The sequence below is a fragment of the Haematobia irritans genome, chromosome 4 (genome assembly GCF_050003625.1).
Source record: "Haematobia irritans isolate KBUSLIRL chromosome 4, ASM5000362v1, whole genome shotgun sequence".
In the NCBI taxonomy this organism is placed as follows: Eukaryota; Metazoa; Arthropoda; class Insecta; order Diptera; family Muscidae; genus Haematobia; species Haematobia irritans.
This window is the reverse complement of record NC_134400.1, coordinates 175,640,554-175,664,400: the sequence shown is the minus strand read 5'-3', so window position 1 is coordinate 175,664,400 and position 23,847 is coordinate 175,640,554. Positions and strand designations below refer to the sequence as shown.

The following is a 23,847-nucleotide window of genomic DNA, read 5'->3' as shown; positions in this document are numbered from 1 at the left end:
TGCTTAATTGGTTGTATACTATCTTCTCCATTAGTTTACTCAACGTAGATAACATATTTATGGGTCTTATTTCCGCAGGATTAGTAGTATTTTGAACTTTTTGAACTGGTACAACGCATGACTCTTTTAAGCATTTGGGAAAAATTCCATTTTGGAGGGATGAATTTATTATTCTTTGTAAATGTGGTCCTACTATATCAAAGTTTTGGGTGAGCATATTTACTGACAACATATTTTGATCTTTCTTGTTGTTCATGGTTTTCATTGTGTCCTTTATTTGAGTTAGATCCAAAATTTCGAATCTAAATTTTAATTCTGGATTTACGTTTATGATGTTTTCATAATTTATAAAATCAATTCCATCAGATATATTTTTGATGCTTTGGATGAAGAAGAAATTCAAACCTTCAGCTATGTCTTTTTCGCTACGTAAAATTTTTCCATTAATTTCAATTTCGTTTACGCAAGTGTCCACCTTCTTTACCACAAGCTTTTTAATAGATCTCCACATATCTTTTTGTGATCTACATTCACTTATTTTGCTATTGATGTAATTTGCTTTGGCAAGGCTTAACTGTTTCTTGTATTGATTCCTAAATATTCTGTATTGATTCCATGAATACTCTTTGTTATACCATATGGCCATATTATGGAGATATATTTTTCTATGCTTCATTGATTTTAAGTGTTGGTTGACCCACGGATTTGATTTATTTTTTATGGTTCTTGAAATTACCATACTCTTCAAGGCAGAATTTATATCATTTAATAATAGATCTGAATAATCTTCAAAATTTGCAAACATCGAATTAACATTGACCATACTACAATTTAGCTTCCCTCGCAGAATTGTGTTATTGAATTGCAGAACTCGCATATTAGTTGGCTTACAGTAATTGATTTCTTCTTGAGATGAGATAGTTATTTGTAAAGTTTCATGATCACTGATATTGAGACTATTTTCTGTTTTTACTTTGATATTATTTATATTAGTAATTACATAGTCAATTAAAGTTTGTGAATTGTGTGCAATTCTTGTTGGTTCCATGACAACTTGTTTAAAAAAATTATCTTCGATAATTTCCTGTATGCGTTTTTTTGATGCAGTGTTGACTAACCAATCAATATTGAAATCACCAACTACAAGAAAGTCTTTTCCTACAAATCTTTCCATCTCTTGCTCAAAATATGCTATAAAATTTCCTTCTGGCGAATGTTGTCTATTCGGCGATCGATAAACTCCAACTAAATAAAATTTTACATTCTCATAAAATATTTCAATTTGTAACCACCAAAATTGTTTGTCCACGGCCTTGGCATCCAGTTTATTGAAATTCCATTTTTTATCTATGTAAAAACATACCCCTCCAGTGTGTCTTGATGTACTGTCGCAGCGAACAACATTGTACTTTTCTAACATGATCTCACTATCATCAATATCATCTGTTAAGTGGGTTTCCGATATGCATATGAAGACAGGTTTTTGATTTTCGCATAGAATTTCCAGTTCATTGTAGTTTGATGTTAATCCGCCAATATTTAAATATATCCCTTTTATTTCCTTTGGTTGCTAGTAGGCTATTCTTTCTGTTTCCATTTTTCTCCTTCTAATCAATACAGGGCAATCCTCACTTCTACTGTCATGACCAATGTCAATGTCTGCCAATCTCAATCTTTCTTTAGCTTTTACACAATTAATGCATTTACTACTATTTCTACATTCTCTATACGTATGACCAGTTTGGCTACATTTAGCACAAATCTGCCCATCATTTTTACAATATTTGGCAGTATGGTTGAATCCCCAACATTTGAAGCACCTTAAAACGTTACAGATTTCGTATACTGGGCATCTATCCCATTCAACATATATTTTCTTTTTTCCCATAATTTTGTTGTATCCCTCACCATCTGTTTCTATAATCGCATTAAAAATCTGCGGATTTTTATTGGACTTATAAACCTTGATGCATTGCAAATTGACATCATTAATATCGTTTTGATTTTTTATTGCTCGAACTATTACAGATTTCTCCAGTTCCTCACTCATTCCAGTTACTAATATTTTAGGATTTCTCATCCTTGGTGCCTGTACCTCGTACTCATTCCCCATCTTCTCTTTAATTTTATCTGACAGAGCGTTTCTCTCACTCACATTATCACAACTGATTGCTATAATACCGTCATTTCTCTTTGCAATTCTCTTAACAGTCATATTCAAATCCGATGGTTTGATTTTCTCCTTCACTTCTTTTTCTGTTAGTTCGCTTGTTTGTTGGTTTTTAGGCTTCAAAATAACTGGTACACTATTCGCTGATTTAAGCTTACTTGCATATGTATCATCTCCCGTATTTGTTTGTGCTCTCTTTATTTCTCTCACAATCTCTGCCTTAGCAACTTTAACTTGTTGTTCCATTAGCTTGTTTGTTTTATTTATTTCTTCTGCCATTTTTGTTTCCGATTGTTTAACAAGATTAAATAAACTTTTGTAGTTTTCATTCGTAAGTTTAATAAAATTCATACAGCCGTCGCAAATGTATCGCAAGTTCTTGTATTTAAAAAGTGCATCACATTCATACTTGGAAAGGCCAACGCATTTCATGTGGTAATTTTTCTCACAATAGCCGCCGCAGCGCACTTCAACATCTCGACAAATTAAATTGCATTTTCCACAGTTCATATCCATGATTCGCAAGGAATCGTATAACCAAAGTGTTCGATTTCAAATAATATTATTTCTGAGTTTATTTTTCCGCCGGTTTTGAAAGGTTTTATATAAAAAAAAATCCAATTTATGAAGAGCTTTGGTTGTAACACGTCTGTCTTACTCGCTTGTTCTCTATGTACATGAAGACGATTATATTTTGATCGAGTCTTGCCAAATAATGGATGGAAAAGATCCAAGGAATTGATTGCAAATAATTTTATATTTCTAAATTAGTTAAATAAAAAAGTAACCGTAAAAACAAGCTGGTTTTCAGCTTGAAAACGGAACATAGTATTCAACTTTACGTGGGAGCCACAGTTATGCAATGGCCCTCCTGGGTCATGGAGTCAACCCCTACAATTTTCAACTTTTGAATATCAGTTTGTATAACTTCCGATGAATCCCATTATCAACATAAACAAATTCCAATATACATATTTTTTGTGGCTTTTTTATTGAATTCATTTTTATAAATGTATGACAAAAGAAAATTGCATATTTTTGTTGTTTTAAGTCTAAGGACTTCCGAGCTTCGCTATTGCAAAACATTTCGATTCGTTTCACATTTATTTCGATTTTCTAAAAAAAAAAACACGGAGCACACAACTACGACTAGAGGGTGCACATTTCAAACAAGGAAGAAAAATTTTATATAAACATAAAAAAAACGTTTTCTTATAACCTAATATTAATTAACTTAAATGCTAAAATATGATTTTGAATTTAAAAATTAGAATAGAAAATGATTTTTTTATTTTCTTTTATATATTTGTATACGTGGTGTGTGTTTGTGGAAACTTAAAAATATATATGTATGTAGAATATAATAGGAAATAAAACATTGATAATGAAATTACAATAGGGTTAAGGGTTTGTAAAAAAAAAAATATTTGACGTTAAAGTACTTTTGTGTAAAAAGATTAAATTAAGCAAGAAATCTTCTAGATTCCTTTTACTCTCATATTCTATTTGCATATGGATAGATTGATTTTTACCAGAATGGACACCAACCAATGTAACACTGGCAGAGATTTTCATTATTTGTTGCCTGTTGTATAAGTAAATCAACCTGTTGTTGTACCGTATAACTGGTTTGTGTCTGAAAATCTGTACCCGTCAATTTTCGCTTGACCCGTTTTATGACCTTGCTGGCTTTGCTATTAGTAATATCGGCATTATTGGCATTTGCCGCCAATAGAGCATTGGGGAATTGTGTATCATATGCCTTTGATTTGGCCATGGTATTGCTCTGTAACATATTACTGTCTTCCATCGAATTACTAAGGCTACCACCGCCAGCATTGCCACCACCACCTCCACCTGCGTTGGCAGGTTCATTAGGATTTTTGGTGCGATGATTCTTAGTCTCTGTGTCCAGCAAACGCCAATTGAGTAAGGGATCATAGACAAAAGCTTCCAACACTGCCATTAGGGAATCTTTATTGCGTCTCAACACTAGCATAACACTTTCGCAGGTACGCCTGTATGTACCCTCAATACCAGTGACTTCCATGGCCTTAATTAGCATTCTGGTCAAACGGAAAGGTATTTTTTCAGGGAATTTCTCGCGGGTCATGGCAACTTCGAAGCAATCGCCAAAATCAATGTGTAGAATTTTACCACTCATGCGATCCAACATGAGGTTGGAAGGATGTCTATCGCCCAAACCTAAAATGTAGCCTACCATTGACATAACTGCCAGGGAACGCGTATAATTGGTGCGTCTCTCAAACCAGACCTCTGAGGAAGGAGATTTCAACCATAGCAGTTTTGATAAATCATCTCCGGGAGTTTGATCCAATGCATACTCAAACACTTCCACCTTTTGCATCAATGTCAAATGGTCATAATCTGGTGATATGCTTAGCATGGTACGATGCTCTTGATTCAGGGGCACCTTCTTTTTGTCCCGGTAGTCTCTTATTAGGGTATGTAAAGTATCACAATGTGGCACCCAGCCAATCAAGCCAGAGTTAGTGCTTAGGGGTATAACAGCATATCGTTGTATGGCCAAATTTCTTCGGAACGTATCGGGATCGTCGAGCAGCAGGGTATTTACCAAAGAGAATAATTGCATGACTCTCTCATCCTGCCTGAGATCTTCATGGCCCTTAAGCAAATACATGTAGTCTTTGCCATTGGATCCACGTATGCACAATTTTCTTGGTCTTTGCTTAGATGTAATAACCTGGAGATTTGTTTTTATGTAGCTGATCTTTATCAAATCTTGGCCCGGATTATACGATCCTGGCACAGCCAATTCCAAGTCTTTACAAGTCAGAAGCTTTGGTGACACATAAGGCAATTCCAATGAAGTTAACTGTGGCAATTGACGTGAAATCTTTTGGAAAACATGATAGTAGATGTCCCAGGCATGATCTAAATCCGTGAGGGCATTTGATGTCTTATATCGTTGGGTCCATTCATAAGCCTCGGTGAGTTCCCTACCATATGCCTGAGAGAAAGATGTTTCCTTGAGAGTTTGAGGTCCCCGCACCAACATAGCATGAAGAGGCTCCAAGATGTCAAACATACCTTTGACATTGCGATCGCCGAAATATAGACGAGAAGCTTCTTCCAAACCCTCATGCCATTGCTCATGCCACAAAATGGCCACCCTAATCAATTCCTCACTTATCATTATAGTATCTTCCACCAAATTGAGTGAATGTTTGCGCATTGAATCGAGGATCTTGAAGGCGGCATTCTTTCGTGCCATTGAAGCAGATTTGGAAGCAACTGTTAGGGGATATACCAATGCTTGCGGGTGATTTTTGCCAATGTCTATGAGTAGTTGATGTATCAGTTGCCCCACCAAATTACGGTGCGTATCAATGCGAGCTATTAGCTGTGGTATGACCTGCAACCATGTGTTAATTTCGATCAATTTCATGTCGGACAACAAAGCATCATACACTTCAGAGTGATGACCATAATCGAACCATAGAGTAAGCAAGCGTAGCGTGTCTTGAAGTGAATTTCCCTTAATGAGGCTAATCGATCTAAAGAATCCATGTACAGCAGGGACAGCATATTGTTCGATCATCATTTTTTCCTTCTCCATAAGCAATGCCGAATTGTGTAGATCCAAGGGTGATTTGAGATTTTCAAATGTCTGCTTTTGGGCCTGTACCACTTTGAAATTCATATAGGCATACAAATGCCATGCCTTATACCAGTTGGGATCATAATCTGCAGCCTTTTCGAAACATTCCAAGGCTCCTTGCACAGCATCAGGATCTAGACCTTGCAACGCATTTTGCCAAGTGGCCAAACGTAGATAGCATCGGGCCAGTAGGCGATGATCTTCCTGTTTGTGAACAGTGTCGGGCATACAACTCAATTGGCTGCTATAGGTGTTGACAAAACGGCTTAATTGATCATAGGCCATTTGCATATTGTCCGAGGCAGCCATATGTTTGGTATAGGCATATGTGACTTGAGGTAATTTGTATGGTAAGGGATCCTTAGGATTCTCTTTTGGATCTACTCCTAATAACATCACCAAAGTTTTGTGAGACTGTTGCAACGAACCCGATTTGCGGCAGAGTGAAGCATACTTGAGCCATGTGTGAATATCCTCATGGGGACTTAGGACTAAAGAATGCACTTGGATTACACGACGCCAGTCTTCAACCATACGTTGACCACCCTGTAGACGTTTCCACCACATTGCCTTTAGGGGTTCTCTACGTTCTGGTATCAGTTTATATTGTATGACTTCTTCCAGTTCGGCTAACATTTGAACACACACCATAGCTCCATAGGCTCTTTCATAGGATTCACCAGCCATCGATGTTAACTCAGTATCGAGTAAATCTCGAGTTTCATCTATCAAACGTTGGGCCAATTCGAATTCATCATGATGTACGGCTAGCACAGCCCTATAGAAGGAGCCATCCTGGCTATCTTCAGGTATACATTTTACATACTCGTGCATTGACTCCCAATCTTGCAAACCCCATGAGGCAACAGCAGCCAATGGAGCAGCCTTGGATTTAGTTTCCGGGGTAAATTTATCCCATTCTTGCTTGGATACTTTGCTCAACTGCGACCATTCTCCTAAAGCCTCCAGACAACGCATACTGCCTAAACGCGATTCCAAATCAACACTGCCCTGACGCAAATTCCTCTGATAGTGACTGAGGGCTTGATCCCAATTGTGCAGCTTCTCATGCCACCTGCCCTGGACCCTTAGCTCATCACTGCCCACTGAATTGCGATATGTTGTTAGAAGACCCTCGGCAGCTTCCTTTTGCTGAAGCTTATTATTGATCAAAATCAGCGATTCGAAGACAAGCGGATCTTTCGGATGAGTCATAAACTCTTCCTCCTTGTAACGCAAAGCTTTTGCATAGGCCCGACAAGCCATAGCTCGAGTGCCCAATAATTTTGGATCGATTAAAATTGGATCTTTGTCACAGTGCTCCATAAATTCAGCCAAATTTAATATTGTCTGCGTGATCTCGGGCATATCTGTAACTTGGAGGGCTTGTATCAAGGACTGAGTCAATTCATTTTTGTGTTCCGGCGACAATTCCGTCCAACATGATATGAAGGCCGCATTGAAAAGATCCCTCAAAAGCTTGTCATAGTCTTCGGCCAATACACGGCAAGCACGTAGAGCATGTGATCGGGATTCCCTCAACAGACCTATGGACAAACGCTTCAACCATTCCACCCAATCGTCTTTGGATACCCGCCGATTCACCTGCCATGCCATGCACAATTGTTTAGTGGAAACATTTAGCTTCTTGATGGTTGTATTGGCATCATTCATAACATTTCCCGCAGTATTCAGCTTAAACTTTGCTTGCCTCATCAAGAATTCCTCATCCATACACATTGTGGAATTGGATTGTAATTTCGCCATTAATTTCTCGTATTGGGAGTTGGCAATTCTATGCTTGGCAATGGTGCGATTAACCAATGGGGCAAATACCAAATATTTTTTACCCAATTGAATTACCAAAGAGCATAATGTTGTCATGGCCTGTTCCCTTAATTCGGCATCGGTGTCGAGCACACGTACCAGCGGATGTATAATACGTGAAGAGAAATCGGTAAAATCTAAATTCCAGGCCAGATTGTCAATCGTCTCCAAAGCGTATAGAGAAACTTGTTGTGGTACATAGGGTGAATCGAAGAGTTTCACAATGGGTGGCACAATTAAGTGCAAATAGTCATCCAAGTTGTTTCCAAACTTCTGTAGGGCCTGCAGTAAGCGCTTTGTCACATTGCGATCTTTTGAGTTGTCATGTTGCAAAACTCGTAGCATTTGGGGTATTAGTTGAGCCAAATAATTGCGAAATTCACCTCCCAAAGCCACAGCAATTTGTTCTATTAAATTGATCAGTGTAACCTGCAATGGGGTATTATTGGTCCAGAACTCTTTGATAAGCTTGAAGATGTCATTCATATAGGTAATGATGTGTTGCCTGACTATCTCCACCAAAATGGCCAATTGTTGAAAGAGAAATTCTCGGAGATTATTGTTGGCTGTTCGTACATTCTCCAATAGGCTGGGCAGAACCTGTGACAAATATGGGACACATTTAATGCCCAAACTCTGAAAAATATAGGTGACAGCTTGAACAACGCTTGTGTGGCGACTGGATAGTGTGGGGTCACGGAGAATACGCATTAGAGCGGCAATGGCCACAGCTGGATAATATTCATCCAATATGTTTCCCATATTTACTAAAAGTTCGGCAGTGGAGATGTCTTGGTTCTCTTCAACTTTAAAATCTGATAGGGATATCAATACACTATCTTTTTGGCTATCAATTAATCCTTTATTCATTTTGTGCTTGTACGGATCCATGGCACCCAACAATCCCAAAACTCTTATAGTTTCACGACGTATGGATTTTCTTTGCTCGGTCTTTAGGAAATTAATCAAAATGTCTATCAAAACAGGATATTTATGATAGGGGGTCACCACACGACCAGTAGCACTAATCAACTGCCCAAGGGTCCACAAAGCTACACCTCTTTTGTCAGGCGATCCAGCATCACCTAACATTTCCAATAAAATTGAAAGTAATTCATCGGCCCACAATTCCATTTCATTTGATCCACCATTCACTTCGGCCAAATCGCCCACTGCACGCAAAACATTCAGAATAACTCCCGGATTTGATTCGGACTCACGAAGCTTGGGCACCAGAATGGTTAGGATGGGATTCATGTATGACGATATTAGACGAGGTGTGCTTATCACCAAGTGATCTAACATACGAGCACTTTGTTCTTTATTCCTACTCATGCCGGAGTGTTCAAGTTCAGTTAGCAATTGAACCAAAACACGCCTCAGTTTAGGCATAACATAGGCCGGATTCATGGCCGAGAGACGACCTATGGTAACCATGGCCAATTCACGTATCTCAAAAATCTCATCGTTCAAGGTTATAAAGAGAGCGCTCAGAGATTCTGGTTGGGCCAATTCTGCATCGAATGTTTCATCGAGTGATCGAAGTATGCGCACACGTACATTGCAGTCTACATCGGTGATAGCCACAATAAGCAAACGTTCAATTACATAGGACACAGTATCACTTAGGGTTTTGGAATTCTCACTGCTGTCGGCTTGTTGAACGGCAAGTTTCAAGAGACGCGTACACGTTTGCACAGCTTCCAAACGAATTTCTTGTTGTTCGTGATTAATAAAATAGTCGGCACATCTAGAGAATAGAGATGATTAGTGGTGAAGTGATAAATACATAATATGACCATCTTACCTTTGCACAAAATCCAACATATTCTGTTCCTCAAAGTTGAATGTTCCCAAAGTGCGCAAAGCCAAAACAATTGTGGCCGCATCCTGAGATAAATTCATGGATGAATCCATTGACATGGACATCATTGCCCCATAGCCGGCCGGTTTATTCATCAATATCTGTGATAGAATGCCAATAAGCCCTTCTGCTATAGCGGACTTCAGATATGGAACATTCTCAGCCAATTCCCTCAGACAAACAGTCAATGCCGGTGACAGACCTGTCGAAAACATTTGCTCTAATATCTCTCGTATATCCTCGGTGATGCCAGCTTTAACTGCATTTGCCAGCAATGTGATGCAAGCAAATATTGCCGGATCAATTGTAGCTTTACGTTTACTTGTCGCCTCTTTGGGTGGCAAAGCCATTTTAATAGCGGACATTATGGTCTTTAAATGTTTGTCAATGTCTCGTTCTACGGCCACAGCTATATATCCAATTGTTATATATGCTATATTGCGATCCTTTTCCTTACTTTTGAGCACCGTTAGCAAATGACTAATGCATTTCAACAGATATTTTTGGACGAAGACTTCTCGATTTATTGCTGCAAGCCGGGGAAGAATTTGAAGAAGTGCCTGTTGTACATAAGGCGATTTTGATAATCTTTGTTCCATGATGTTATCGCAAATAATAGTATAATGTTCCATGATAACTTCACGGGCATATGATGACTCCAAGACATTGGACTGAAAGTAAAAAGAAAATTCCTATCAATAACAAGTTTCGTCACAGAATCCTTAACAATGATCTATGAATCCTAAAATTATGTTTTTTTTTATTTTATTTTGTGATTTTATAATCGAATCATATAACTCAAATAGATCCTGATGACATTGGAACGTGTTGGAGAGACCTATGAGACGATTATTCATCACCCAAACGAATTGCCATTGACAATCATTCTTGTGCGGCATAGCAGCGTTTGGGTTTTGGAAGATTTTGGTCAAAATTAGCTCAATTTGTTGAAATTGAAGAATAGTCGACTTCGACTTTTCGTTTTGTATTTTGTGAAAATAAAATTTGCTAGACGATGTGAATGAATGTGGAATAAAAACAGACTTATCGAGAATATCATCATATGTCGGACATGAGATCGTTAACAAAATGGCGTTATGAACCAAAATAGACCAACTTGTACTATAAATCGGAAGGGTAGTGCAGTGGTTAGAATGGCCACTGCATACAAAGGGTCGTGAGTTTAATCGCAGTTTCGACCGAACACCAAAAAGTTTTTCAGCTGTGGATTATCCCCTCTCAATAATACTGTTGATAATGGTAGATTTTTTATTGTTTGACAGACTGGTATAAATTTTGATTTTGGTAGATTTTGCAGAATATTCCTCCCCAACTAAGAAGTACTTTACAAATTGTCTCTAGAAATAAAATTTCAACGAAATCTTCTATAGAAATAAAATGTTGACAACATTTTCTGTAGAAATAAAATTTTGACAATATTTTCTATAGAAATAAAATTTTGACAATATTTTCTATAGAAATAAAATTTCCTATAGAAATAAAATTTTGATAAAATTTCCTATAGAAATAAAATTTTCATAAAATTTCCTATAGAAATACAATTTTGATAAAATTTTCTATAGAAATAAAATTTTGATAAAATTTCCTATAGAAATAAAATTTTGACAAAATTTTCTATAGAAATAAAATTTTGACAAAATTTTCTATAGAAATAAAATTTTGACAAAATTTTCTATAGAAATAAAATTTTGACAAAATTTTCTATAGAAATACAATTTTGACAAAATTTTCTATAGAAATAAAATTTTCACAATATTTTCTATAGAAATAAAATTTTCACAATATTTTCTATAGAAATAACATTTCCTATAGAAATAAAATTTTGATAAAATTTCCTATAGAAATAAAATTTTGATAAAATTTCCTATAGAAATAAAATATATAAAATTTTCTATAGAAATAAAATTTTGACAAAATTTTCAATAGAAATAAAATTTTGACAAAATTTTCTATAGAAATAAAATTTTGACAAAATTTTCTATAGAAATAAAATGTTGACAAAATTTTCTATAGAAATAAAATGTTGACAAAATTTTCTATAGAAATAAAATTTTGACAAAATTTTCTATAGAAACAAAATATTAGCAAATTTTTCAATAAAAAATAAAATTTGACCTATAAAATCAATATCTTTAAAAACTATAAGTCTCGCTTCTTCTGCGTTTTGTGCAGCAATATATGGCTTCATGTTAAGGTATTCGTATAGAACATTTCTATTCAAATATAGGTGGCGTTGGCGATAACAAGTTATATGTTTAGCTACTTCCCCAAAGGCATAAAATGGTATTAGGGAAGTTTTCCGTTATATCTTACGGGATGTATGTAGGACGCCTAAGTCTTCGGTAGAATGACCCTCAAAAGTTTTGGACAACTTTAAGATGTAAATTTGTTTTACACCTGCTGAAAATCTTGGTTTTACAAATGTTACTTAAATTTTGTATTGTATTGGTTTTATGGATCTAGAATGAGTTTATCATTTCATGTTCGAGTTGGTATCTAAGCCTTAAATTACGGACTGTCACTCTAACTCATCCCAACCCAGTCTAATTAAAGGTGGGTATTTCTTGTGTCACATGTGAAAATAGAAATTAAAAACGTATGGAAATATCATATGCACTTGTCGCATCTCATTATGAGTAGAAAGGAAATTAATTTTATTTAAAAGAAAAAAATGTGGTAAAAATTATGATTTTCTCAGTGAAATACGAACTTGGTATTCATCCATCTTAAGAATGTAGATTTTCATGCCAAAAGATAACTGGACAAGTATAGTATTATTTTCATAGGCAGAGATATTTCTTACCCCATTAAATTTGTGTCCACCTCCTTGCTGACCATCACCTAATTCTACCAAACGTGTTGAACCAAGTTTCTTTATAAAAGGAGCTTTCAAACGTGGTACAATTGTTGTCAACTGATGGCTGCTGATGCCAGAATTACCGCTACCATTGGCAACTGTCACATATGAAGCTGCTGAACCATCGCCAAGTTTACCCGATAATGTATCTGGTAATAAAGCCTTCAAAGTATTGTAGCGACGCTCCCAAGCAGCATTGGAGCAGCGAAATAGTTCATTGAATATAATCATACTACCATGTATACGATCATCGCGTGTCATACCCTTGGATTCTTTTGGTTGCACTGCAACATCTTCATTGAAACTTTTGCAGGCTTCAGCATAGGATATTTTATACCACTGTGGTTCACTTGATTGTTTGGTGTTTTCACGTTGTGAAGTTACAATAAGGGCAGCTCGTAAAGCTTCTCCCGCCGACTCACGTATAGCAGGTTTAGGATCAAATATAGCATTAAAAATGTGATCAAAAAACGTTGAAATTTGCTGGTAAAAGTATGTGGGCATAGCCACAGCCAATTCACGTAAAATAAAAACAGCAGCATGACGGCGATACTGAAATGGGAAAGGATACGTTTTAGGTACGATTTAAATTTTCTCAAAACTCAAAATTACCTCATGTCTATCACCGCTAAGCCATTCAAATGCTCTTTTTATATCGAATTCAAACGATTCAGCCCCCTTGGAACCTGGCAAATTGGCTAATTTCACCAAAGTACGAGCAGCAATTTCCATAACAGAGACATCATTGCAAGGCAGCAAATCCCGCAAGTGATTATAGTAAGGAGTTATGCGTTTCATGGTATTTACAACATCACCGCTAATTAGGCACTCTGAAATATAAAAAGAGGCATGAAAGTAATTTCACAATTTACCGGCTTACCACCATGCTGACTAAATATCGTTTTGTACTCACTTATGGCCAAAACACCCCCCTTCTTTTCGTTGATATCTGTGGACATCACCATACTAAAGATTTGGTGATTGAAATCGTCGAAGAATTGAACCAATTCCTCCTGGGACATTTCTCGAAGTTCCGTTTTGACATAGAGGAAAAGGTCCTGTGCTGCTTTGCTCTGCATGCCGCGATTCCGGGACTTGAGTCCCGTCACGAATTGTTGCACAATCGATGTCGTCGACATGATTTTGTGTCTTCCTGTTTAAGAAATACAAACTAAACTCTCGATTATCTGATACCATGCACTTTTTTCTATAATTTTAACGCGTTTTCGTATAAAATTCTAAAAAGTTTTCTACATTTCAGGCAATGGCAAAAATACACTCGACTTCTTTTCGGATTCTTATGACTGTGAACTGTCAAACATTAGATTTGGGTACAAGATGTATGACAGCAACTAAATGAAAATAGTTTTCGGTGAAATGCGCTACGCTTAGCATATCGCTTTGCGTACACAAAACATAAAGGGTGGTAATGATACTACGTTCACATTATGCGTCTCATGCGCCTTGCAGTCTATCGGCCTTAAGGTGGAATTACATACCATGCGAGCATGCGTGCGTACGTTATATATTATTGTCAAAAAAAGTTAAAATGTGGAAACTACTGTTGTTTGAGTCACACGACAAAAGTAACGTATGCATATGACGCATAAAGTTGACGAACTTTTAACTTCTCAATGCGTTGACAACATTAAACAACATGTAAACAAATCAAGAACCGAAAGTCAATCTAAAATATTGACGAGGAATTATTGATTGATATGTATTTTAACATAATATTCTATACATTAAAAAGTGCGTGGAATACAAAATCATAATAAAAAGCACAGGGACAAGGAATATGATCAGCAAATTCATTGGTGTTCCGATGCATTCTGTGTAACTCAATGGAAGAATCGTATTCGTCAAAGCATTCGAATACAACGTACGCACGCTTGACCGCATTGTATGTAATTCCACCTTTATTCATAAAAAATCATTAACGTGCACTCTAAACCAGTGATAGCTATCACGCTCTTTTTATTCTATAAGCCTTATATAAAAATAGGTATTCATTAATCATTAATAACACTATTATAGTCATCATGCGTTTTTAGTGATCAGGTGGCAACACATGTCGTTACATCTTGTCATTTTAATCGTGGTGATGAAGATCGAATTATAACCGGTTGATCTTAATAAAAATAAAGTCTCAACATTTTAATGATTTTGTGGCGAAACATAATTTTTCAGGCTAAATTAATTTATACAGAATGTATTACTCACAATATACAATCATTTTATAATTAGTCAATATGTTAGTATCAATATTAGTATTAATCGAACCGGATTGTATTCGAATATAAAGTTATAAAGTTAATTGTTATTAAAAACACATCACAAATATAATGGAATTCATCTATTTAATTTCTCGAGCTAATTTTCGACGCATTTTTCATTAAAGTAACAAAAGGAAGTTTAAGATGACGTTAAATTTACATAATATTGGTTGGTATGAATTTTGTACGTCTATTTCTGCAGTTCTCTTATTTGGATTATATGGATTTTATAAGAAAAGATCGCCCATTTTATACGCATTGGCATATAATGATATACAAAATATTAATTTTCTTTTTATTCGACCTTTTATCAATATATAATGAAATGATTAGTCAAGCTCGAAGTCTAATTCAATAGTTTTGACGCAAATATTAAGTTTACAATAGAAAAAGAAGAAAACGGCTCCCTACCGTATTTGGATATGCGGCTATCAAGAGACAAGAATAACATACTAATTGACTGGTACCAGAAACCTACATCTTCGGGAAGATTACTGAATTATTATTCCAAACACCCGAAACGAATTATCATAAATACTGCACATAACTTCATCCAAAAGACAAAGAACCACGAATTTACAAATCGGTCATTTACGTACCTAAACTTTCGGAAAGATTTGAAAATTCAGAATGTATAGATAAATCAAAATATAAAATTGCCCACAAGACTTCAAATACACTTCAATCTCTATTTACGAACACCAAATCAAAAGTTGGCAAACTGGACAAATCAAATGTTATTTACAAAATAGAATGCAACGGCGATGGCCTAACACAATGTCCAAAAATTTATATTGGAACCACAAAGAACAAACTAAAATCTAGATTAGCAGGACACAAATCAGATATAAAATTAAGAAACAGAAATGCAAACCAAAAAACGGCATTAGCAGAACACTGTGCAAGAAAAAAGCATGAACCAGACTTAGAAGGAGTGAGAGTGATAGATAACGAGATAAATTACAATAAGAGACTTACATTAGAAACATTACACATCATCAACACAACAACAACAAAACGTATGAACCACAAAGCAGACATAGAGGGATGTGCAAGCAACTATCGCTTGTTGGTTCAACGAATGAACAAAGTCCAATAACGCATAGAAGACGTCAGTGACAAAACAAACGGAGACCGAACAGGTTGATAAATAAACTTTAAGTTTTGTTTGTGTTTTTTGTACTATTGTTAATGTAAGTGAAAAAAGAGAATTCAATGTAAAAGAATGTAAACATGCTTGGCTTATTACGTATTTGTTTTATGTTATTTTGATATGTTGCCTTGAAAATGCCTTACATATTAAGGCGAAATATCGACAAATAAATAAATAAATAAAAACATAAAGACCTCGAGCTTGACTAATCATTTCATTATATATACAAAATAGCATAAAACAGCGATAAATTTATAGGTATTGCCCAAAAAAAGCATTTTGCAATTTTATCAAAGAGTTAAAGAAGGGTACATCCTACAATAAATTTTGACAATTTACCAAAGACTTGTTAAAGGTTTGGTAAGCTATTAATCGTTTATGAATGCTATTTTTCACGAAATAATTTATCAATCGTTCATAAACGTCAATCAACTTTTTATGAATACGGCTGTATAAGTTTATCCGGACGACAGTGGTCGTGTCGATTATTTAGTCATCAACGAATTGTCGTATCAATTGGACACACTGTAAGATTCTTTACAAACACAGACAATCCATACGGAATTTTGATATTCTGTAAGACGCATTACAGATTATAAGTTTTTCCGGATGGAATGTCTGTGTTTGTTAAGAATCTTACAGAGTGTCCACTCGATACGAATTGTCGGCGATGACTAAATAATCGGTAAATTATTAATGAAACAAATTATGTTAAATGTGTTGTGATAGTGGTATAAATGTTATATTTATAAGAATTTATAAATGTCTAATCAAATTAATAAACATCCTAAACAATCGTGTTTTACTTGACCGCAATGATTATTTTACATCTATCTTAAAATACACTCTTTCTGATTGTTTGAAGGGGCTCTTATTGGCGTCGTTCTAAATTTATTAAAAAAGGCACCTAATAATTGCACTCATGCGATACTTTTTTATAGTAACTCGGCGTGGTACAACTTCTCAATAGTGACGTCGCTTTTCCGACGAGTTATGGATGTCATATACGATTGTTTTCGATGTGGTGGGGATTCTCAGAAGCGCCGTCAAATTCAAAAAATGTTGGCCGGGAAACCACACAAATAGTTTTAATAAATAAATTATTTCTTAATTCACATTGCAAATGGCGCCACTCTATAAACGTCAGTTTTTCAACTAAAAAAAAAACAAAAACAAAATACAACAAATGGAAAATATTTCGCTAGTTTTTCGCATTTTTTTTTTTTTGATTTTATATGGAGTTTTAACGCGAAAACCGAACAGAGTACCGGCCTTAAAGTGGGATTTTAGCCGAAATCTTCCTAGATTTCAGTAGATTTGCAAAAATCAAATATCAGCTGGCTCGTAGAGGATTTTAATAAAATCTCTTTCTCTCGCTTTTTGCAACCCTGTCCCAATTTTCATTGTAGATGAGTGTATATGTGCGTGTGCTCATATGGGTTCGTGTTTGTTTTTATATATTTATCTTAAGTCAAAAGAATTCGGTTAATTTTATGTTAAAATCATAATATTCACCATGAACTGACAAGTGTCCCAATGTTTACTTTTTCTACTTGTAAACAACAAACAGCTGCTAAATCCTCGAATCAACGAAATCTCGTTATTTTGTCGGTACAACAACTTGGGATTTGTAAATACATTTTAGTTTTAGTGCTTAGTACTAAGTTCGTATCTGCCAAAAACGAATATCTTCATCTATCTCCGTATGTAGGATCTCAAACCCAGGGATGTTACCTTATTTATGCGAAATAATATGCCTACCTATTTTTTCGTGCGAAAAATCCAGGGCTGTATAAATATGTGCTTTAAAATGCTTAAAACAAATATTTCGCATTTATTCCGCGCTAACATTTTTTATATGGAGTATAACAGTTTTTCGTGCGAAAACGTGATCTTAGTACTACGCTTAAAGGCGAGATTTCGTGCCTAGTGCGAACGTAGTATTACTGCCAGTCTCTGTATGTCGAACGAGCCCTGTCGATCGACTGAAATGCAGCTGACTTTTGGTTATAAATTCAGCTGTTTGCTTCGATTTCAGTCGATCGATAGAGCTCGTTCGACATACAGCAACAATCTGTTATACATGAAATATCCTTTTTTGCCATTTCTCGCTTTTGTATGGAAATGTAAATTGCCTTTCGAGGGTAGTGTGAGCGTAGTATTCAAATAAAGGGTGGTTAAAATTTCAAGGGCCGATGTTGATTTTGAATAAAACACAAACTATTTAGGAAATTATTGTAATTTTGTTTTATTATGATATATTGGTATTACTCAATTATGTATGGAACAAAATATCGGCCAAATGGGCGCCGCGACCTCGGGGGCACACCTTCATCCGATGGTCCAAATTTTCGATGACGCTGAGGCATAATGGAGGTTCTATGCCGTTAATGTGCCGAATTATCTCATCCTTTAGCACTTGAATTGTTGCTGGCTTATCGACGTACACCCCCTGCTAGCATTTCAAAGTTCCATTTCATCCTCATCGCTACCACAGACTCGTAAGTGACACTGCAACAATCGCCAACTGTGATAGTATTTCGTCATCATTATTCGCATGAAAGTATTTTGCCATCACTATTGTTACAAGATCCACTTTATATTTTGTGAAACACCAAGCACAACTAGCTTCTATAATTTATTTAAATAAAAATGATAATAAATAAAAATGATAAAGGTATATTGGTGAACAATTTTTGACTTTCCAAATGGAATAAAGTGATAGTTTTTCAAATATTTTTCAAGACACGCTGCCTCCATTGGGAATAAAAGCACTAGCTGATAGACGCTACAACATGAAAATTGCAACTTGTAACTCAACATCAATCTTTTATAAATGCATAAAAATATGTTAAATGTGATATGATAGTCGTATAAAAGTTTTATTTTTGAGAATTTATAAATGTTTAATAAAATTAATAAACATCTATTACTTGACCACAATGATTCTTTTACAACTATCTTAAAATGCACTTTGTCTGATTGTTTGAAGGGCTCTTATTGGCGTCCTTCTGAATGTATCCAGAAGGGCACCTAATAATTGCACTCATGCGATACTTTTTTGTAGTAACTTGGCGTGGTACAACTTCTCAATAGTGACGGTGCTTTTCCGAGGAGTTTTAGATATCGTATATGATTGTTTTCGACGTAGTGGGGATTCTCAGAAGCGCCCCCAAATTCAAAAAATGTTGGCAGGGCCATTTCTTTCAAATAACTCCAAAGAAAAAAGTCAAATCACATGATCTTGGCGGCCAATTGACATCGCCATTACGTGAGATAACACGGCGATTGAATTTGTTGAGCAAAAGAGCCATTGTTTCGTTAGGTGTGTGGCAAGTGGCACCGTCCTGCTGAAACCACATATCGTCCACATCCATATCTTCCAATTCGGCCATAAAAAGATTGTTATCATCTCACGATAGCGAACACCATTCACAGCAGCTGCCTGACCGGCCTCATTTTGGAAAAATACGGCCCGATGATGCCGCCAGCCCATAAACCGCACCAAACAGTCACTCTTTGTGGGTGCATTGGTTTTTCGACAATCACTCTTGGATTCTCATTCGCCCAAATGCGGCAATTCTGTTTATTGACGAATCCACTGAGGTGAAAATGTGCCTCATCACTGAAGATGATTTTCTTCGAAAATGAACGCCCATTTTCATAATAAGTCTGGATAACTTTAACACGTTGTTGGATTGTATATCTCTCCATGATTCAAATTGAGTAAGTCTGAAATAGAGAAATGTCAAATAAAATTCGGAAAAAAGCTTGGCGTTTAGGTGTGGTTCACATTCAACATCGGCCCTTACAATTTAACCACCCTTTATTTTTCTATAACTCCTGGTCTGAACGTCCCATATACGTTTTCACCTGTAAACAAATATGTTCGTTTGATTGTGTATGTGCGTTGGTGTTTTATGTACTGTTTGTTTTGCTCTTCGCTTTCTAAAAGAAAATGTGATGTTCCAAGATTAGTTTCCAAGTTTTCCGCAAATTTTCTGAGAATCGGAACAATTTAAAACAAGTATACATTGTTTGTGGTTGAGAAAAATAAAATTCCAATAAATACATCGGTAGATAAATTACGAAAATTAAAATCAAAACAAATACGAATGTCATGTTAAAGATACCATTTAAGTACAGGGATGTTGCAAAACCTATAAATTGAAATACAACTCTGTTCAGTAATTTTTTCATTCATCGTACTGGCAGTGGTTTTTTTTGGGTGGATTATTTTTTTTTCTCTGCACCGAAAATAGCCCGTCATGGCTCTTTTCCAGATTGATCACAAGCATTTTATACTTTTACTGATAATAATCGTAAGTTTCGTAGTAGCCCAAACATCCGAGGACCCTTATAAAGTTCTGGGATTAACTAGGCACGCTAGTAGTCAAGAGATACGCAAAGCATATAAGCAGCTGGCCAAAGAATGGCACCCAGATAAAAATAGTCACCCGGATGCTGAATTGAAATTTGTGAAAATTAAAAAGGCCTACGAGTTATTGAGTGACTCAGATCGGCGAAGGCTATATGACCAACATGGTGTGACCAACGAGGATTCGCATATGTACAAACAAAAACACGATTACAGCAATTATGGTCGATTTGCTACAGATCCACTGGAGGAATTCTTTGGCAAGCAATTCCACTTCGACCACGACATTAGTATCTATCACAAGCTGTCGGTGACTACGAATTATTATGAGCAAACCATACTTGAGAAGAGCCGTAGTGTGCCGTATATATTAATGTTCTATAACGACTGGTGTTTCCGATGCACACGTCTAGTGGGTGCTTTCAAGAAACTCATAGACATCCTAGAGCCATTGGGAGTACAATTTGCCACAGTAAATGCTGCCCATGAGCAAAGACTTTTCCGCAATGCAGGACTTAATGACTTGCCCAGCATGGTGTTTGTATTGAATGGGCATAACTATGTGTATAGAGAGAACACAATTAGTCCACAGAAAGTAGTGGACTTTATACGAAGAAAATTGCCTTACCGAATGGCGATTAAAGTTGATGACAGCAATATTGATGATTTCCTTAACGGTTGGATGGATAACAAAGTAAGGGCTCTAATTTTGGAGCCACGCAATCAAACACGTCTCCGTTACCTCTTGGCAGCCTTTCAATTTCGCAATCGTGTACAATTTGGTTTGGTCCACTTGGATAATGCAAATTGCAAAGAAATTCGGGAACGTTTCCAAATTCATCCCAATCTAGATACTTTGTTGATATTTAATGAGTATGTGGAAAGGCCAGTGGCCAGCGTTTCTATGGCTGATATACCGACTCAGACCTTGAACAGCATTATAGCTTCAAATCAATATTTAATGCTGCCACGCCTATCTTCCCAGGAAATTCTTGAAGGCATTTGCCCTGCGGAATGGAATCGTCCACGTAAAAGGCTGTGTGTTGTTCTTATAACAGAAAATTCAGAGGAGCACAACTTTGCTCGTGGGGCTTTGCGCAATATAGCTCTGCAAAGTGCTTACAGCTTGGAAAAAGTGCGATTTGCCTACATATACAAAGAGAAGCAACTGGACTTTATCAATGCCATATCGCAGGGGTCGGATAATGAGAAATTATTGCGCATAGTGGTGTTGTGGCGTCGCGATACCTCGCATATCAAATATGAATGGGTGCACGATGCCAGTTTGGACCTAAAAGATCATCCATCATCTGATCACCTCATAAACCATACCAAACAACAAATTGATCATACCATACAGAAGCTTTTGAAAACATCGGAGGCCTTGAGCTATGAGGCATTTGTGAAGAACCTTCTAGATGAACATGCCCAAGGTTTCATACACAACTGGATAAACAAAGTGTTCAATATCTATGATTATTTAGTGGATACCATTGAGGAGCAGCATGTATTGGCTGCACTCTCTTTGCTGGGTACCATTGCATTTATGTTTGCTGTAGGCTATGTCATGGTCTACTTTGTTCGTGCCGAAGAGGAGAACCTAAAAGCCAAAGGGGAACTTTCTCCCAAGGCAGGTGCCAAGGCGAAATGCCAACAACAACCCGAATTAAGACTGCATGAATTGAGAGCAGAAAAATACAATGGCCTTATAAGGCTCTTGAAGCCAGGTTGTAGAACAATTATACTCATTACGGATTTACAATCAAGACCCAAGCTAATACCGCCTTTCCACAAGGCTGTATGGCCCTATCGCAGAAATAAAACCTTAATGTTTGGCCATATGCTAATAGATAAGGGTCTGTCATGGTATTCTGAACTGCTGCGTCAAGGTCTGGGTGATTCAAAGACCCTACACATAAATCCTCGTAATTGTGTGGGTACGGTATTGGCATTGAATGGTCATCGTAAATATTTTTGTATGTATCATGCCAAACATCCAGAAACAACACGTGGCGTTAAACGAATGGAAAAAATCACCCGACAACTTATACAGCGACCCGATGATCCAGAAATAGGGGCATTTTTCAATCCTGCTAATTCAGATGATTCCGAGGATAACGAGCCTAAGGTTCTGTTAGAAGGTAATTTATTGGATGGCCTTAGTAATTGGTTGGATCGCCTTTTCGAAGGCTCAACACACAGATATTATATCAACTATTGGCCTGAGTTCCCCACGAAGTAAAGGCATGTGCCTAGCTTAACGATGTCTGGGAGGATTTCTGTGCCATGTCTATCTTACAGCCAGCCAGTAAGCATTGAGCCAATAATACTCAATACTAGTACTAGTCTTACATAGCTAATTTACCAAAATAATAGAAAAATTTAAACCAAAAAATTTTTAAACTTGCCAGCATAAAAACAAAAAAAAAGTAAAATACGAAATGTAAAACGAAACGATACATTTACATGCAATAACCTACATACAGATCTTTAACAAAAACCTAGTTTACGATACGACCACATCTTTCGATGGAATAAATCAAATGACAGTTTGGCATAGATGGCAAACTGAAACCATAATACCATAAGTATAGGTTACTTCATTTTCCTAGTCAAAATACCAAAAAATAAAGTCTATGGACTAAGACAATTTTATAATGAATTGTTTCCTTGTTGAATTATTTTTATTTTATTTAATTTAATTAATTTATTTTTATTTATATTTATTATACTTACACATAAAGTAAACATGCATACATGAATATGTATGGGGATTTTTTGTCCTTCATTTAAGTTATATATTATTACACACTCATACACATTTTATTTTATTTGTTAACCCTAGGGGTTAATGTCAACTTGAACAACAAAAAATATACATCTATCATATAATATTATAAAAATACACATAAAAGAAAACAAACAAATAATCTACATACCTACATAAATACACTCATAATATATGTTCACACCAAAAAAAATAGTTTTGTAAGCTTACAATATAATATTTATTACTATTATTCACAATAAATTTTAAATCAGATTTAAATAAATGCAATTATTACAATACACAAATATGTTTAAAAAAATAAACGTGTTTTTATTAATCTATTTTTATTAAACTCAAACCGTTGGCCCATAGAATTTTTTGGCGTTTTATTGTAGCAGTTTAAAAAGGCTGAATCCAATCTTTAAGTTAATGTTGATTTTTCTGCAGTCATTTTTAGATTCTCTGTAACGTTTGCCACTCGAGTCAAAAATAATCTACCAAATTTGTGAGAAAAATTTACCAAAAAACTAACAAACAAAAAAATCTTATTTTGCAACATTTTATTTCTACAGAAAATTTTGTCAAAATTTTATTTCTATAGAAAATTTTGTTAAAACTTTATTTCGATAGCAAATTTTTTCAACATTTTAAATCTATAAAAAATTTTTCAAAATTTTATTCCTATTGAAAATTTTGTCAAAATTTTATTTCTATATAATATTTTGTCAAAAATTTATTTCTATAGAAAATTTTGTCAAAATTATATTTCTATGGAAAATTTTGTAAAAATTTTATTTTTTTAGAAAATTTTGTCAAAATTGTATTTCTTTAGAAACTTTTGTCAAAATTTTATTTCGATAGAAAATTTTGTCATCATTTTATTTCTAT

General features: G+C 35.6%; 2 protein-coding genes across 2 annotated transcripts; one reads left to right on the top strand and one right to left on the bottom strand.

Moving 5' to 3' along the window:
• Window positions 1-3,205: 3,205 nt before the first annotated feature.
• Window positions 3,206-13,671, bottom strand: mTor (serine/threonine-protein kinase Tor). The gene is made up of 5 exons (XM_075307973.1): window positions 13,296-13,671; window positions 12,995-13,212; window positions 12,329-12,934; window positions 9,448-10,175; window positions 3,206-9,390 (listed from the first exon to the last, which is right to left on the bottom strand). The coding sequence occupies exons 1-5, from the start codon at window positions 13,519-13,521 to the stop codon at window positions 3,699-3,701; spliced, it is 7,470 nt and encodes a 2,489-aa protein (XP_075164088.1). The 5' UTR covers window positions 13,522-13,671; the 3' UTR covers window positions 3,206-3,698.
• A 6,323-nt stretch (window positions 13,672-19,994) lies between these two features.
• Window positions 19,995-23,282, top strand: l(3)80Fg (dnaJ homolog subfamily C member 16 l(3)80Fg). Its single transcript, XM_075304759.1, has one exon. It carries the CDS (start codon window positions 20,080-20,082, stop codon window positions 22,429-22,431), a length of 2,352 nt encoding a protein of 783 aa, XP_075160874.1. The 5' UTR covers window positions 19,995-20,079; the 3' UTR covers window positions 22,432-23,282.
• Window positions 23,283-23,847: the final 565 nt, after the last annotated feature.